The sequence below is a fragment of the Anthonomus grandis genome, chromosome 8 (assembly GCF_022605725.1).
Source record: "Anthonomus grandis grandis chromosome 8, icAntGran1.3, whole genome shotgun sequence".
NCBI lineage: Eukaryota > Metazoa > Arthropoda > Insecta > Coleoptera > Curculionidae > Anthonomus > Anthonomus grandis.
The window spans coordinates 16,589,155-16,607,174 of record NC_065553.1 but is presented as its reverse complement, the minus strand read 5'-3'; the positions used below and the strand labels follow the sequence as shown (position 1 = coordinate 16,607,174).

The 18,020-nt window shown below is 28.8% G+C and overlaps 1 protein-coding gene across 2 annotated transcripts in view; it reads left to right on the top strand.

The window, feature by feature from the left end:
- Positions 1-18,020, top strand: part of LOC126739476 (discoidin domain-containing receptor 2-like) — a 305,530-nt gene that overhangs the window by 125,710 nt on the left and 161,800 nt on the right. For both annotated transcript variants that reach the window (XM_050445155.1, XM_050445154.1), the window contains exon 3: positions 11,288-11,390. In XM_050445155.1, the coding sequence (XP_050301112.1) occupies positions 11,288-11,390 (103 nt within the window). The remainder of the gene's footprint in view (positions 1-11,287; positions 11,391-18,020) is intronic.

The following is an 18,020-nucleotide window of genomic DNA, read 5'->3' as shown; positions in this document are numbered from 1 at the left end:
AAGTAATTTATTTTTAATTTTATATGTGAACATACAAGTGTCGAATGAATTTTTTTGTTTCACAGACATAATGTTTAAAATGTTTTATTGTTGTATGTATTTTTATTTTTATTGACTTTTGAAGAATTTATTTGTTTTTGTATATAGCGACTAATGCTAAATAAAAATTATTATTATTTTGTTATTATTATTATTTTTTAGCAATATTTTCTATACCATATTTGAAAAATTTGCTCTAAGAAATCACTTACTTTTGATTACGTATAATTAAACTAAAAGTAATAATAATAATAAATTTAAAACAGCAAATTATACCTCAAATTTATTTATGGCGTTTAAAGTTTAATCGAAAAATGTACACTGCCCTCCAACTAAAATAGGACAAAGCGTACATATTCAGCATTATCAATTCTAACCGTAAAACCTGTAAGTAACATTAACCTGAAAAAATTACCCTTCATTTACCCTAAAAACGACGTGGCGCACAAATAAATCTAACACGTCTCATTGTTCCAACAAAACCCAGTCACAGTTAACCGAGGATGGGAAATTTCCTTAACTCTAGCGCTGATTTCATCTAGAGTTTTCAAACCCCAATAGACGTTTTCTGTGGCTAAAAACGTTTTACTACTTGTCGTCCAATTCTAGTTAAGAAAACCCGAATTTTTCCCGTCACAATCGCGAGAAAATAGTCCTTATAAAGTTTGAGTACGGCTACGAAAATTGGTCCTGAATAAAAATAAAAAGGGCCTGCTATTACGTTAAAAAGCTAAGCGATATAAGTTAACTTCAGCATTTTAAGAATGATATAGAAATTAATTGCAAAAGATATTCAATTTATGTGCAAATCATACGCTAGCCTATAATATTTTCACTTGGATTAATATTAAAGCGAATTAATATAATTACGAGAAAAGTTAATTTAAAAATACTAATGTAATGCTATAAAGACTAAGTAAAAAGTTATCTAATTAAGATATTTAAATGCTCACAATTCGCTATTAAAATACACTTTCATATTTCATAATACAACAAGATGCTTCTATATTCATTTAGATTATGCATAAGCATAACTTAAATGTACACGGTAGCTATTTAGTTTAATTCACGCTACTGTAGATCTAGCGGCAAATCACTAGTCACGCCAGCAACCCCCTTAAGAGCAAAGGTTGATCCCCACTAGGCAAGTTTATAAAGTGTAAATACATTTACGTAAATGTCTAATCTTTTAAGTGAAACTTCAAAACTTAAAGTGATTACCCTGTTAAATTTTAGCTTAGTTTTCTGGCTAGGGGCCGCGAGGGAGTAATACGTGTATTGCTGCGCCTTGGCAGTTTCATTACTTAACATTTAGTTTGTTTAGTTGTACTCAAGTTATTTTGAATGAATCTGAGAATTTTTAACTTAAAACAAGCTTTTAAAAATAACAAAATCTTAGTGTTTTCTTTTACATTTAATTATGTTGAGTGTGATTGACTTTGTGAGTTGGAAAACGCTTTTGCTAGTCTAATAAAAGAGTTACAAATTTTAAAAATATGTGACGTTTGTCTATAGGGCTTTATTAATACCTTGGAAATTAAAGCATATTTTCCTTTTTAATATTACAATAGACGTATATCGCGAAAATACTCATTGAAAATATAGAAGATTGATTGATCGCTGAAAGGCTTTGTATAGCAAATGGGATATTCTGTGTCAAAGCGTTGAAAATGTTGCATAGGGCGAATCGACTTCGATATGGTAAAAGATTTACATCGTTCTTATTGGCCATCAATATCTGTAGTTGAACGCTAAAGGTATCGCTAAATTAAAGGAAATGATGACCTGAAATGGTCATTTATGTCTGAGAGCAATTTTTTAAACTGTTACATAAATCAGTTTGTACCAATGGCTAGTGTCAAAAGGACTTAATATTATGCAGTAACTCAATCGCGTAAAGACTTGTTAAATTTTTTAAATTTAGAACTAGAAAACTTGTTAGAATTTGTTTTAATTAAATCCAATATTCTAACTTATTTGATATGCAAACCAATTAACAAGCTTTGGAATGACGGAGCCGAAACCTATAACAGATTTTAACCGTTTTTTATTTAATTATTGTAGAGTTGTGCACTGCAGTTTCGGGTCAAAAAATCAATAAATTTTATCGAGCAGCAACCGCATTCATCTAATATAGTTCCGAGTGTTGCTTCAATCTTTTTGAGGCACCCGTTTTCAGTACAGAGGATAACTTAAAAGAGAATGTGCAGTAAGAGTTGCGAAAATAAAAAATGCACTTACATTTTTTTTAATAGTTGGGTTGTTCATCAACGTCAACGTCAAAATAAATGTTAAAACATCAAGCAATTTTTAAAAAAGTTTTATTTCTGTTTCTGACCTGCTAACTCTCAAACCATATTATCTATTATTCATTGGCTATTTATAATTTTTAACGTAAGTGTTTTCATATAGTTTTTTGGCAGCGTGTGTATGTAATATTCAGGTCTGATGATACTTAATTCTTTAAGTATCATCTGTTTTGATCGTTGACTTTATTATATGAGTTTTGAGACCAAGATTTTCTGTTTTCTTAGCCTTGTAAACAACTACAGGATAACATCATATTATGGTCTCTTTGAGCAAAATGGATGAATTCTTTGAATTTTATTTATAATTTTCATTTAATTATCTTATAAAGGAAATAAATTTGCTTCAGCAGACAGTTAATAATCTCTCCATTAATAAACTGAAAATATCTGACAAGAGCTGCAGCAGATCAGGATTAAAATGACAAATTTCCAAAATTAGGCCAAAGCTGGCATCTAATACTGAACAGACGCCTTCCAACAATGAGAGGACAGAAGTTCCTGACATCCAAAACCGTAGTATAACATTTATAATTAAAATCACGCTTCAGGGATATAATTATTAGGTACGTCAAAACTAACAGCGTATACGTTGTTCCTATCATTATAGGTTAATAAGTTAAATTATTTTTTATTTAATAAAATTTTTAAACTGGTTTTCCTTTAGTTTGCTACAATATCATGTTAAATAATTTATAATTCATTTAGTAATTAAAGTTATTGTTATTCTATCCAGTTCCTTATATAGTCTCCAATGCACATATGCTGCCTTTCTCATCACGTAGCTTGGCCATGCCGGAGGCATATTAATTTAGGACTTGGTAGAGGCTGCTCTATACTCACGCGCTAATACACATCGATAGAACATCTTATCCTTAGGCTCGTTAGTTATGTATAATGTGGCTTGCAAGACAACCCTATAATTGCTGCTTTGGATATAGTTGTAATAATTACTTAATTGTTAATACTTTGTTTTACAAAGGAATTAAGTTATGCATAACTTAAATAGGTATTTATTGTTCTTTCGAAGGTACATAGTGAGTATGTGTTGTCTAAAATTTTTATTCTGGTATTGGCAAAAAACCATGAACCATACAATGAGATACCTATTTTCATGAAATAAAGTCTATGAACTTCACTATCAATATCCTTAATGTTTAAGCATAGCAAGAAACTGTTTCTTTAAATATTTCAGAGCACTTTATATTGGCTCTATTATACAGAAGGAATAGGCGATCGATTTCTCAAAACTTAGATAATAGAAACCTTTGTAATTTCAGTTATGCTGATTAAGGATGATATTATATTTTTTTGGCAGTATTCACTAGTGCGATACATAACCATGAACGTCTTCTAAATATAAGCTAAGATGAAATTTTTGATAATTTTCTGTCCAAAACTGGCTAATTAACACCACGCGAACAGAAACAATGTAAAATTACCCTATCATTTCAATATTATATTCTATTAATAAATATAAACAGAAAATAAATCATATTAATAAATAGTTAGATGTAAAAACTTAATTTATTTAATGATTGACTAGAGTGTGATCAAATTCAACAAAATTTCATACGATCAATATATCACTTAAATCCTCTTAAATTTAGTTTTTTTTCCCGTAGTTGCTAAGCAAAATTCAGCGAAGACAATTTGCAACATTTCGTGCATACCGCTCTCTCTCTGGTTGAAGGGTTTGAGATGCATAATTAGCTTTAATATTTATATTTTTTGCTATCATACCCATTTAAATTATGCTTAAAATTTTAAAGTAGGTGGGTAGGTAGGTAATATACCGATTCTTTATGGCCTTTATGTTTTCATTTTTCTTTATATATATATATATATATATATATAAATAAATATATAATTCCTGTATCGTAAAACATAAAAAGTATTTTGTTATTGCTGTTACTGCCCTGATTCGTATGCCTTAACTTTAAGGTCAAAATAAAAAAAGTACTGCTTTTAACTAAATACGTAATTTGTCTTTGGTTGAAATCACTGTCACTTAAAATGCAAGAATCACCATAAAATCTTAGTCCATTGATACTGAGAGTATTAGAATGAGAGTATTTAAAATGCTCAGCTACTAATGCCGGATTGATTGCCAATAATTTTACACTTTGGTAATTCCTATTTTAAGAAACATATGTGCGTTTCCTAACCTACAAAAAAGTTTAGTTTTACTACCGAGACTTTTACTACTAGACTTCTTAATACGTGCTTGTCTTGTTGGATTAATCCAAAGCATTTGACAGGCTAAATCATAAGTAACAACTTCTAATACTTAAAGTTTAACAGTGATGATCTAACAATAAGATTAACGAGGATATCAAGAAAGTCAGGTTCTGTTATTCGGGCGTACTTCTTCTAAAAAATAGTATTTAAATTAGCTTAACAATCTGGCGATTAAAAAAAAAATTGATCATTCCAATAGTGCGAAGTTCCTGGGGCTGGATATAGATGTTGATTTGAAATTTTTATCGCGTATAAACTACAATCAGCGTTATTTATTAAATGTCAGATAATAGAGAGCTTTAACGTTGCCTTTGTATTAATTTTTATAGTAATTAACTAAACATTATTAATATTAATATTATTGCATAATGCTAAATTTTGACTTTTGAAAAAAATTGCGATAATATATCAAAGTTGCAGTAATTCTATAATGAGGAGATAATTAGAAGTTCTATTTTCTTAAATAATTCCGCTTTTATACTTCTTTAACTTGAAAACTACCGTTTCCAGGGTTAGGTTTTAGAATGCAAGCTATTTTATTTATTTTAATCAATACTGTTCTGGTAGGTAAATGTTTTATAAAACCTATTTTTTATATTATAAATACTTAATTACGATGCCTGTTTTTTTAATGATTCGCGTTAGATTTGGAGCCCTTCACTGTAGCCGGTAGCATTATAGGTTTAGCTGAACTGTAAAATTTATTCCCGAGTTTCAGTTCAGCTTCATAAAAAATACATGCCCAAAGGAAACGTCACCTCTATGAAAATTTAAAATGACCCAAAATACTAAATTATGCCGCCCTGTTTTTTAAGTAAATACAAATTATTTATAGAGGGTGAGAGTGTCATGGTTTAAAGCGGTATTAGGTTCGTCCGTTTTGTTTTTAAGCTACATTTGCCTGTCGTGTGTATTAAATTACCCTTTTGGATGTTTTATTCCTTATAAAATATTTAGTTAAATTACTGAGATCTTTAGCAATATATCTGAGTATATCCTGTATGCAAAATTTACATTCGCAGTGTATGAAGTAGTTTGTTAGTTAAAATTAAATGTTACGTGACATAATGTAAGGATATTAAAAGCTGAAGTTAATTAGATTTCATTTAATGAACATCTGTCTGATGTTATTATACAACTCGTTAATATTCTAGAAAGAGGCAGCTATAATGCTTTGTCTATAAAACTTCTCATATTACAATTAGGCATTTAATTATTTTATTATCTGGATTATGGGTTATAACTCAAGTAATAACCAATGCACGTAGAGTTACATATAGGAGTTGAAGTATAGAAAGCATAAAAATAGTGAAACCAAAATGCCGAGTTAGTCAAGTTTATCCTCGAAATAAAAATTTTGGATTTGATGTTGGTTTCTGAAAAAATATTTATAAATTTTCCTTAGCTTTTGCAGCTAGCGTTTTAACTAAAAATAAATTTCATTTTTTTTTACTTTTATTTTATGTTTGATTCTAGATAATACTTAATACAAAAATGGGTTATAATACCTATATTAAAAAAAATATATTTTATTAGCTTTATTGATTTATTTTAAATTTAATTCCTTGTTCAGCATTTGGTTTGTGTTTTTTTGTTCCTTGTCTTTAAAATGCTTAAATTTCATGCGAAAAGAAAATATTTATTGCTCATTTGTCAGCTAAATATTATTCTCTATTTCTTCAACACATCAATATGGTAAATATTGAATTTGAATATAATTTGGTTACTAGGTCTTAAAAAAAAACAAAAATGTCATCGTCTATTTTATTTTTGCTTTGTATCTAGATTATTTTATTTAATATTTAGTCTTTTTGTTCAATCAATTGTTTAAATCTAATTTGTAATGAATTGGAAAAAAAAACAAGATGTTATCCTGTTTTGTTTAAGATGAGACTACAACCTCAGAATTATGTTTTAATATATTTTTTTTTAATTTTTAGTTCTTATGATACTTTTGTGGAATTACTGAACAACGACTATACTCTATTTCAGAAGTGTGTAGAGCAATAAAACCTCATTAGGTATGCAAAAGTGGTACCTGGTGATCCACCAATATTTTATGCCACTACCTTAGTTGGGTATTAGTTTCAATGTAAAATTTTTTCTTTTCGTTGATTGCAGGTAGTGCCACCCGGTTTTGGGTCAATTTATGAGTTTTGCCCATTGTTACCCACTGATAAACATTGAAAACGGTTCGCCAAAGGCGTGCAACTGGGACTTGTTTTTTACCTTATAATTAATGTACTTAAATGCTATTTTATTTTAGAAAGTTACTTTTGTTTAAATGGAATAATATATTTTTTTCACAAATTTATTGAACATAATATGTAGAGTAAAACAGTTGAAAATGTCACTTTTGGATCTGGCACTTTTTGAACAGTGTATAACAATTTTAAATTATAATAGATTGTAGTCTTCTTCGTCATCTGACGAACTGTCATCACCTCTTGACATTATAATTAAAGGATCGACTGTCTGATCGATGAGGTTGTCAAGATCCCACATTTTGTCCTCTTGCTTAATTACATGCTGGACTGCTTTTCGCCAATTCTCTGGTGTCGCTTCCGTAATGGCTTGATCAAACAGTAGCTTAACATCTTTCATTTTAAAAGTCGTGTTTTGTCTTGCTACAAATCCTTTTACCTGCGCCCATATCAGTTCTATAGGATTTAGTTCGCATTCTGAATGAAACGAGTTTTGTGTAAGTTTGCTATTGCCAGCAGTTCTTTTTTTATCAAATTTGCTTCAAACGCAATACCTTTTGCAGTCAGCCAATCGATAATTTCTTGCTTTCTCCAACTTGAAGTTGGCGTCTTCTCTATTCGCCGTGAATGATAGCTTGCGTTATCCATAACCACCACCGAATTAGCCGGAAGAAATTTTATCATTTCACCAAAATAGTCCTTGAAAACGTCTGAGTTCATGTCTTCATGGTAATCTCCTGTGCGAGTCGACTCAAAGGTTAGCAGACCTTCTTTTAAAAATCCCTCTTCGCTTCCAATATGTGTGATTATAAGTCTTTTTCCTTTTCCCGAAGGTACTTTAATACCCGTAGACAGGCCTTCTATGAAAGCTTGGCGAGCACTGGTTATATTTTTGTCTTGCCACATTTTTTGGACTATATAACCTTCGTTAATCCACGTCTCATCAAGATAAAAAACTTTCTTTTGCTCCCTGCGGTACTGCTTGATACTTCTCAAGTATTGTTGTCTCCAACAAACAATTTCGTCGCTCTCCAGTAAAAGTGCTTTGCGGTTATGCTTTTCCCAGACAAAATCCATATTTTTTAAAGTTTTCCATAAAAGTTTTCTACTTATCAACGGAATACTGTCATCTCGGCCAAGCTCCATTAAAATTTTGTCTAGGGTGGGTATTTCCTTTTTAAAATAAAAAGAGTGAACTTTTCTTCGAATTATACATTTAGCATTTTCATCAAGGACTTTTGTAGGTCGTCCTGGCTTTTGCTTGGGAGATTCCACTTGACCTGCTACTTTTCTTTCCCGCAACAATTTGAAAATGGTGGACTTTCCAATTCCACTCATTGGAGAACATTTTTCAACAATTTCTTGCACAGTAAAACTAGGGTAATCGTGTTTTATGCAATCATGTACATTTAAAATAATAACTTTTTCACTCAGCGATAGTGGAGAATTTTTAGTACATCTTTTCGTTGGACTAAATACCTCCATTTTTTAAATATTGGGATAATAATATTGTGATTACACTACAGCGTAGCAGTGACTACTAACGTTAAAAATATGAATTAAAAGTTTTTATAGTCTGTATATATTACCTGACCCCATTTTTGCATGTTACAAAGCGTTAAAAGATAGGTACCTATACAAAAGGATTAAAAGTATTTATTTAGTATTTAATCTCTTTCAAAATAAAGGCATTTAATCCGTGAAAATTAAATTCATAAATATTATAAGTACCTGCGCCTATGAACTACCACGAAATGTAGCCAAACAGAACGGAATTCCCCAGTTTATTGCTCTATACACTTCTGAAATAGAGTATAGTTTACTAAATTAAGACCAAATGTACTAAATATAAATATGGCTCTTTTCTAACGTCGTTTCAAATTTTTTGCAAAAAACAATAATAAATAAAAAACGAAGTAAGCACAGAAGAGAGTATTAATTTATATAATTAAATTTTTTATTTTTTTTTTTTATATACATTACACCTCTTACCTAAGTCTAGGTTTCTTAAGTTATAATTAAAACACATTTATAATAGGAGCGTAGAATTATTTTTAACATGGGTTAAATTGTAGGTGTTATTGTGGGCAAACCAGAATCAACAATAAGCCAAGAAACAAATGTTTTTATTCTTCCGAGCGTTTATTTATTTAATTTTTATGATTCAATGTTATGTTGATAAGTTAAGGATTAGTAGATAAGGAAGATGTATGTATCTATACGTTCAAAACCAGAAACTTAATTTGTTAATACACTGTGTGATCTAAATTTGGGACATACACTCTTTGACAAAAATAAATTTTATGTTTTAGTTTTATCTTTTTGGTAGTAAATTAATTAAATTATAGTAACTTGCATTTAGATCATCGGTGTCTTGTTTTTTATTTATACTTTCTTTATACTTTTTTATATTAACCATTTCTAGTAAAATTCTTTTTTTATAATTTGATTCTCTGCCAATGATCCGAGTGCTGTTAAAATCAAATTGGTGTTGTTGATTGAAGGAGTGTTCTGCTAGAGCAGTCTTCCCAGATGCTGCGTAGTTCGTTGGTTTTACGCTTCTTTCGTGTTCGCTAATTCTGGTTATTAAGTATCTGCCCATTTAAAACCAGAATTAGCGAACACGAAAGATGCGTAAAACCAACGAACTACGCAGCATTTGGGAAGACTGCTCTAGCAGAACACTCCTTCAATCAACAACACCAATTTGATTTTAACAGCACTAGGATCATTGGTAGAGAATCAAATTATAAAAAAAGAATTTTACTAGAAATGGTTAATATAAAAAAGTATAAAGAAAGCATAAATAAAAAACAAGACACCGATGATCTAAATGCAAGTTACTATAATTTAATTAATTTACTACCAAAAAGATAAAACTAAAACATAAAATTTATTTTTGTCAAAGAGTGTATGTCCCAAATTTAGATCACACAGTGTATTAACAAATTAAGTTTCTGGTTTTGAACGTATAGATACATACATCTTCCTTATCTACTAATCCTTAACTTATCAACATAACATTGAATCATAAAAATTAAATAAATAAACGCTCGGAAGAATAAAAACATTTGTTTCTTGGCTTATTGTTGATTCTGGTTTGCCCACACTAACACCTACAATTTAACCCATGTTAAAAATAATCCTACGCTCCTATTATAAATGTGTTTTAATTATAACTTAAGAAACCTAGACTTAGGTAAGAGGTGTAATGTATATAATTAATTTATTTTTTTTTTATTACATGAAAATATTTATATTACATTTTCTCGCAAGTGACAAGGAAGGAAAATCCTAAATAATTAATTAAAATAAATTTTGTATAGAAATTAGATATGTTAATTAAATAAAACAATAAGATATTTTTCTTTTTTAATTTGCGGTTTTTTATTATTTTATTTGAAATTATGTAAGTGAAATTGAATTAAAATTTTGGGATGTAATGTCATGCAATGTTCTCCCTTTTCTATACGTTAGATTCTATGTGAAAAATTAGACAAATTATAATAGATTTTAATTTTTTATACATACCACATAAAAAAGTTTATTAGCAAATAAACAATATATAAAGATAAATACTAATGCTTAAAACATAATTTTTCATTAATATTTGACACCATAAATAATTTCCTGAATTTAATTGAAAATATGAAAAAATGTATATTAAAAGTATGTATTTATGTAAGAAAAAATTAAATCCTACAACTTGGAAAGCGATAAGCACAACAAATAATATTGTAAAAGAGACAAACTAAAATATAATTACAAAAAATAAAATCATTTGTGTAGTAGTCATAAGCTGGTTAATCACTGTTTACCGTAAATCCATCGCATATAGTAAATATTATAAAATATATATTCCACAACTTCGGAATCGATTAATAATGACAAATACTAGATCATCAGATCTATTATTATTTATTTGTTTCTAATAGGAGTAATCGCAAAACTAAATATTTCATTCAAAAAATCAAGTTCTATTTTAGAAAATAGAACTCTAGATTTGCGTACATGCATAAAGAGAAAAATTAAGTTTTTACAAATAGAATTGCTAATTCTTATGAATCTATGATGAAAGAAACATGGGAAATGTATAAATGTGTATAAAAGATAATAAAAAGTGAAATAATGGTGATAATTTTTTATAATATCTAATGCTTTGTTTCAAAAATAATATTTATTTAGAAACTTTTTCATGTTTTCTTTTCAAGGCCATCTCACAATAATATAAAAAAAACCAATAAAGTAATATACATTTTTAAACAAAAAAAATAACAGCTATAATCTTTTTTTTCTCATTAAAAAGTAGACCTAGCAAAAACCTCATCCTTTTATCTTAAAAATAATGATGATATGCTACAATCAGAACAAATCAACTATAAATTTATGTAAAAAAAGTATATATTGTCCTAAAGCCAAAAAAAATCCTACTTATTTAATTTAAAAACATTTTATGGTTGCTCTTTGCTTATTTCATTATTATGTATTTTGTTTCAGGAAAATGCAACGAAGCACTCGGTATGGAATCAGGATCAATATCAGATGATTCAATTACTGCCAGCTCGTCATACGTCTCCAATGTCGGACCTAAAAACGGAAGGTATACAAACAAAATTAAAATAATTTTATTTAAATATTACATGGCTCACAAAAAACTCTCATGAATAAGTCAATATTCCACCGTTCCACTTTCGAGCGACATATAAATAATAAATATTTTAAAAGCAATTTAATTTGTATTCCGTTCCTGCTAAATGCCCCCTAGAAACGTAGCTGAAATTACGCGTTATATCTAATTTATTTAAAATAATTTTATCACATTATTTTAATGCATTTTTAATATGCGGAAAACAGCCCGAAATCGCACAAAATATGTAATAAAATTTGAATTACATTATAAAAGTTACCTAGTTATATTTAATTTATTTTGTTTTTATTTTTTGGTGGTTTGGTTTAACACCAAATAGAATAAATAAATTTATTTTAATACGAGCTGCTTATAAAATTTGATAAAATATTTAGACATGTTTGTAAATTAAAAGTCGTAATAACCGTAATCGCATATAATAGAGCATAATCATATTTAATTATGTCCATGTAGCTCTTGATCGGATATATTCTGTACCAGATATATCTTCATTATTATCGTTAGTTTCTCATTATACCCGCTGGGTTTGATGTTATTAAATTAATCTACACATAGAATAATATCAGAATTGTTACCATGCCTAAATTATGGAGTGTTTATATTAAGGATTAGGTCAATTGAGTTTAATTAGAATTTTAGATTTTTGTTGTTTTATTTAATCACATATGCAGTGGTAGTTCGATAAAATAAATTCGTTTGTTCCCAAAAAGTTATAACATTTTATATTTTTAATAATAACTTTTAAAAAAATCGTAATTCATCTTATAACTTATATTATACAGGCTGATTCTTAAGCTATGCACCTAAAGTTGGGAAATTATTGCTGATGATAAATAGATTTTATTATGCTCTCTTTTATATCTTGCGACTTGTATCTACATATGTATTCTGTATCTTTGTCCAAAGCAGGTTATCCACTGATATGTCGTTTAATTTAAGCTAAGATGTTCTTTGATTTTTGGATCTCGTTATCAAAGGATTATTTTGAAAATACTCTCCCGTATATCTTAACTGCTCTTATAGAGTTTCTGTAATGCTGATTTACTAAGAAACAATCTATCTGATCCTTAATTGTATTTTGACTATTGTGTTAAGAGGATGTTCATATGAACACTCTTTGTTTGGGTAGCTCATAAAAACTGTTTGAAATTATCATGTTATTTTCTTGACATATCTTCAACATCTTGTCTCCTCTATGATTTGTTGGCCCGCCATAGTAGTCTCTTACATACTTTCGCTTTTCTTTTCTCCATTTTGTCAAGTTTAAGTCTTCAAAAATGAGTGTGACGTCTCTCAAATTTATAACTTGATTAATTTGTTCAAAACACTATTCAATTTCCTCAACTGATTTTGCTACTGTAGAAACATAAATCTGTATAATATTAAGTTTTGTGGTTTTTGTTGCAAGAGTAGGATTTTGGCACTGGCGAAAAGTTAAAAACAGACTGCATCATTGTTTTTGAAGCGACAACTTTAACGCAATATCAATGATAGTGGTCTTCATTTCCTAAGAAATAGATTTTGCCGTAGATTGTCAAGAAGTTGCCTATATCCAACCTGGTATCGCTAATGCTCAGGATATAAATATTTAATTTTTGCATCTCCTGTTGTGGGTTCTTCCAAGCACAGCCATACTTCCAAGGACGTAACGAGAAAATGGAAAGTGTGGACGGTGTGACACCCCCTAGTTAGCAGTCATCACATCTCGGATTTTTTAGGCAAAAATCGAGCAATTCAAATACAGAATCGGCTACTTGGAATGCATTAAAAAAATTCGTAACACTTTCAAAAAAAGTTCAAAATTGTAACGTCAATAATTTTTTTCAATAAATTATCCATGAGAGTCGTCATTCAGTAAAGTCATCTGAAATGATGAAAGTGAAATAAATTGATGAAAGTGAAAGGCTCAACTTAGTTTTACGTTTAGTTGTTATCTGTTTTATTTGTCATAAAGTGAAACCTTGCAATAACGATTGGCGTCTTCTTCACTGTATTGACAATGGAAAACCCAACATCTTTACTTACACGTACAAACAAAAACATATATTTTTCTTTTGCACAGACTTTAAAATACCTTGCAATTTATGGAGCATATGGCGAACTGTAAAAGCAACACGACGCGACGTCCTAGAGACAAAAAAATCGCCATATTTTATCACTCGAACCTCGTGACGTGATGCTTTCATGGTCCGTCCTGTGCTTCAATAATATCATTTATCGTGATAAAGAAAAATCTATTCATTTAAAAGATTTATTATATTTATGTAAAATTGTTATGTTTAAAGTCAAAAATATGATAGAAAGTTTAAAAGCTTAAGAATGTAACGTTATTAATGCTTTGTTGTTGATTCAGAGTACTTAATCATCGTTTAAATAAATGGCTGATGATGAAGACCTCAATGCATTGATAAATATCTCAGTTGTATTCGCTAAAAAATTGAATGATCTTCAACGCTCAAGATGATTTTTCACAGCATCACAGAATGCGCCGTATACCTTATTACCTTATTTGTTATGTGCAGAATGTATGAATTTCAGTTAAGTCATCGAAATTCGTAGAATGGTCGATAATAAAACTCCGCAGAAGAAAAATCTAACTTGTATCAATATTCAATATTTATTATACACACTACCATGAAACTACTTCCACCCAGTCATCATTCATGCAGTCAGCAATTTGTTAAAGTGAGCATTTTTATGCTCATCATTCCACCAAATTTGACGTTTTCACTACGTATCTGTATACTTCTGACTTTCCATTTACCAATATTTGTAGTATTGTTGGATGAATTTTTGACTTTATTTTTTACGTAGAGATTTCGCCGAATAACGATCCAATAGACCCTATATCTTGAGATATAACTCATACATATTTTCTAATTAATTTTTTTTTCCAATTTAACTAATTAAATGGTTTAAAATACCTTACTTTAAAAAAACACAATAAATGAAGTGTCCTGATCTAGAAAAAAATACATTTTTTTAATAACGCATTTTTAATTTATCTTACTTAAATCTTGCGGTACTTATGTGCACCCCAGCAGAAAAAAAGGAAAATATAAATCATGTCCATTTAAGTTATGCATTATAATGTGTCTTAAATTAGCATTATTTCTTTTAGTTTAAAGAAATAATGCTAATTTATAAGAAGCATAATATAATAATAATATTTGTAGTAATGTTGGATGTATTTTTGACTCAATTTTTGATGCATAGATTTCGTCGAATAACGACCAAATAGACCCTTTAATCTTAATATATACCTTTCCTATCGGACCTCTGCTTCGCTCCAAGATCAGTACTAGAAATAATTTCATTTTACACAGTAATAATAATTGTAATTTATTGTAAATTAATCTTAAATGCCCCCTGAACATCCGAAGGAATGGATCAAAAGGCCACATCTTACACTCCAATTCTTTAAATCTTAACAAATTCAGATCTTTAACATTTTTTGGTTCAATATCTCTCCAACTTGTAAAACTCTTTAAAAATAATCTTATTCTTTCAATAGCTTTTAAAACTGCAAACACTTTGAAAAAGCACTTGATAAACACAAAGGATAAAATGGAGCAAACTTTAAAATCTGGGGTGTATTCTTTGAATTGTGGTGAGTGTTCCGCTGTGTATGTTGGTCAGTCTGGTAGAAGAATTTCCACTAGGGTAAAAGAACATATAAGTCTTTTCAAGAATTGTAAGGACACCGATATTAAAGAAACAAAGTCAGCCTTTGCAAATCACCTTTATTGACCTGATCACCCTTAATCACCCTTTATCGACTGGTCATAACTTTTCGGTGTCGGATGATGTAACTATATTACATGAGTGTGGAAAGGGTAAAAAACTAGATCTCCTCGAAAAGCTGGAGATTACAAGAGCTAAAAGAAGCCCAATATTAAATTGTGTCAATGATATCTTCAATTTCGAACCTAATCTAATTTTCAATAATCTCCAATAAAAAATTTAAATCTTGTCTCATATAACGTAATTACTCGCATGCTACATCATTACCCCGGTTTGGCGATAAGTTATATGCTTCGGACTTTAGATTCAATGGTCTCTGGTTCGATCCCTGTGTTTTTTGAAAAAACCTTTTTGTATATTTTTTTTCTTTCATAATTGTATTTGTTTTCATTCTTTATAAAATAATATGTAAAGAATTTACTGGATGTGATATTTGGCGTTTTATAATTCATATTTTAGTCAATAACGATACACAATGGTATAAACTTATTTTATTTTTATGTTAGTGTGAGTCAGTGTGCAGTTTTTTGTATTTATATATTATTATAGGCATGTCTTTTCTGTTAATTAGCGTTCTGCTCCATATTATTTAATTTTGTTAATTTTACTTAGGTCTGATGATGCCCTAATGCGGCGAAACGCGTAACCTTTAAATAGACGCTTGATTATGAGACTTGGACTTTGAGTTTACTTTCTCCTCCCCTTTATTCATATACTTAAGTCTCTTTGGGAATGATGGATGATTATTTTGAATTCAAAAGGGAATTGTTAATAAAGAGTATAAAGAACAATTTTATCACTATTTAATATTTCTACATTTCTTCCGCGTTACTTCATATTTTTCCTCTACCTGAAACTTCTTTAAATTGTATTTTTATCAACTAGCTCACTACATTTATTTTAATTATTATCTTAAACCAATAGCATCATGACCCTAACAACCATTTATTATACTAACATTACTAAGAAAAATGGACATACTGTTTACCAATATTGTACCTTTATTATTAATAAAAAATATATTATACCATTAAGTACTTTATTGGCTTCTTTTGTAATTATTGACCCTAATTAGATCGTTTCTTTTATTTCAGACGTAAAGGTCAATCTAAATGCTCATTTTGCATGTTCTGCATTTTTTGATTCTCTAACAATAGCTTTTGTTTAGGTTTCTTTATCTACAGAATTAAAAATTTTTGAATGAAAAGATCTAATCTACTAGTATGATTAAAGCAAAATTAGAGCCGTAGCTCTGCTTAATAAGCTAAAATTATGAATGTCTAGACAAAGGAAAAAAATTGGTTAATATTTTATACCTTTGATCACGTTTTGCCGTTTAAACGAGCTTCTGCAGTTCGTGCTCCACCCGTTTCCAGAAAACATTTACCAGGTAGCAAAGCCCAAAAATGTTCTTTTCAAATATTTGTTTTTAATTTGTAAATCGCACCTACTATATAAACTGCTTTTGTCGTTATAGTCGTATTTTCCGGTTATTAAAATTGCCTTTATTTAATCCGGACGCCGTAAAAATGTTGTTTTTAACGAGAGCTCTTATTTGCATTTGATTCGCATTAAAAAACATAGAACCTATATAATCTTAAACGAAAAACGGAAAAAATTTAAATAGAGTTGAAGAAAATTGTGTCGGGGGTAGTCGGAGAAAATTAAAGTTGTTTCCTTTTGTGACTGGATAATTTTAATTGTAAACAGTCGCGAAAAAGTTTCGTACAAATTGAGTCGCGTTTTAACGATAGAATTTTATGTTTTAGCCGATGTTTATTTTAGTTAGCATTAAAGAGTAGTTTTAAATAATGTTTATTTTTTTAGGCAATATATTTGATTGGTTTTAAGATATTCAACATTTTTTAAGCGATTATATTTTTTTGATTCTGCAATTGTCATTGCGTATTATATAAAATGTTGCCTTGTCACGAACAATTGAGGTCGGGGTTAGGAAAATATACTCCTAATTTTGAGATATAAATAAAAATAATATTTTCTTTAAGAACTAAGAAATTAAATTAGAGATGCACTAGTGAGGCCTAAATGTCTGCACTACTTTCTGCAATTACAAATACAGAATAGGTTTTAAAAGTCATTTTGTTTCACGCCTTTAGAATTTTTTTTTTTTTTTTGGAATTCTATCCCATTTTTCTATTTTCCGGAAATAAAATGTTGTGAATAGAAATCAGTTTTTAAATATTTTAAAGGCATTTAAAGTAATTTTTAATTTTATTCCAGGTTTTTAATTAAATATTTTTTTTAAGTTTCTAGACCAAAGACTTAATGTGTTTTTAATAAATTCATATTTTGTTTTTTTTTTCTGAATAGGATAATCAGAGCTTACTAAAAATAACATTGACAAACCATTTTTTTTTTAAATTTTGCATCCTTAAATATTTAAATGGTTTTATGGTTTTTATTAATTTTGTTTTTAATATTTCTTTTAGAAAATTAAATGGTATAAAATACCTTACTTTAAAAAAATACAATTAATTCAGTGTCCTCATCTAGAACAAAATACTTTTTAAATAACGCATTTTTAATTTATCTTACTTAAATCTTGCGGTACTTATGCACCCCAGCAGGAGAAATGGAAAATATAAATCATGTCCATTTAAGTTATGCATTTTGATTTGTCTTAAATTAGAATTATTTATTTTGGTTTAAATATAGAAGCATATAATAATAATAATAATAATAATAATAATAATATACAAGTCAAAGTAAATAAATACAGTTAAATAACTAAAAGGCCTTTTAATCAGATTTCCAGGAATCTTCTCAAATGAGAACTCCTTAAGTTCTGTTGAGGCCTGCCAATATGCAAGCATAAAT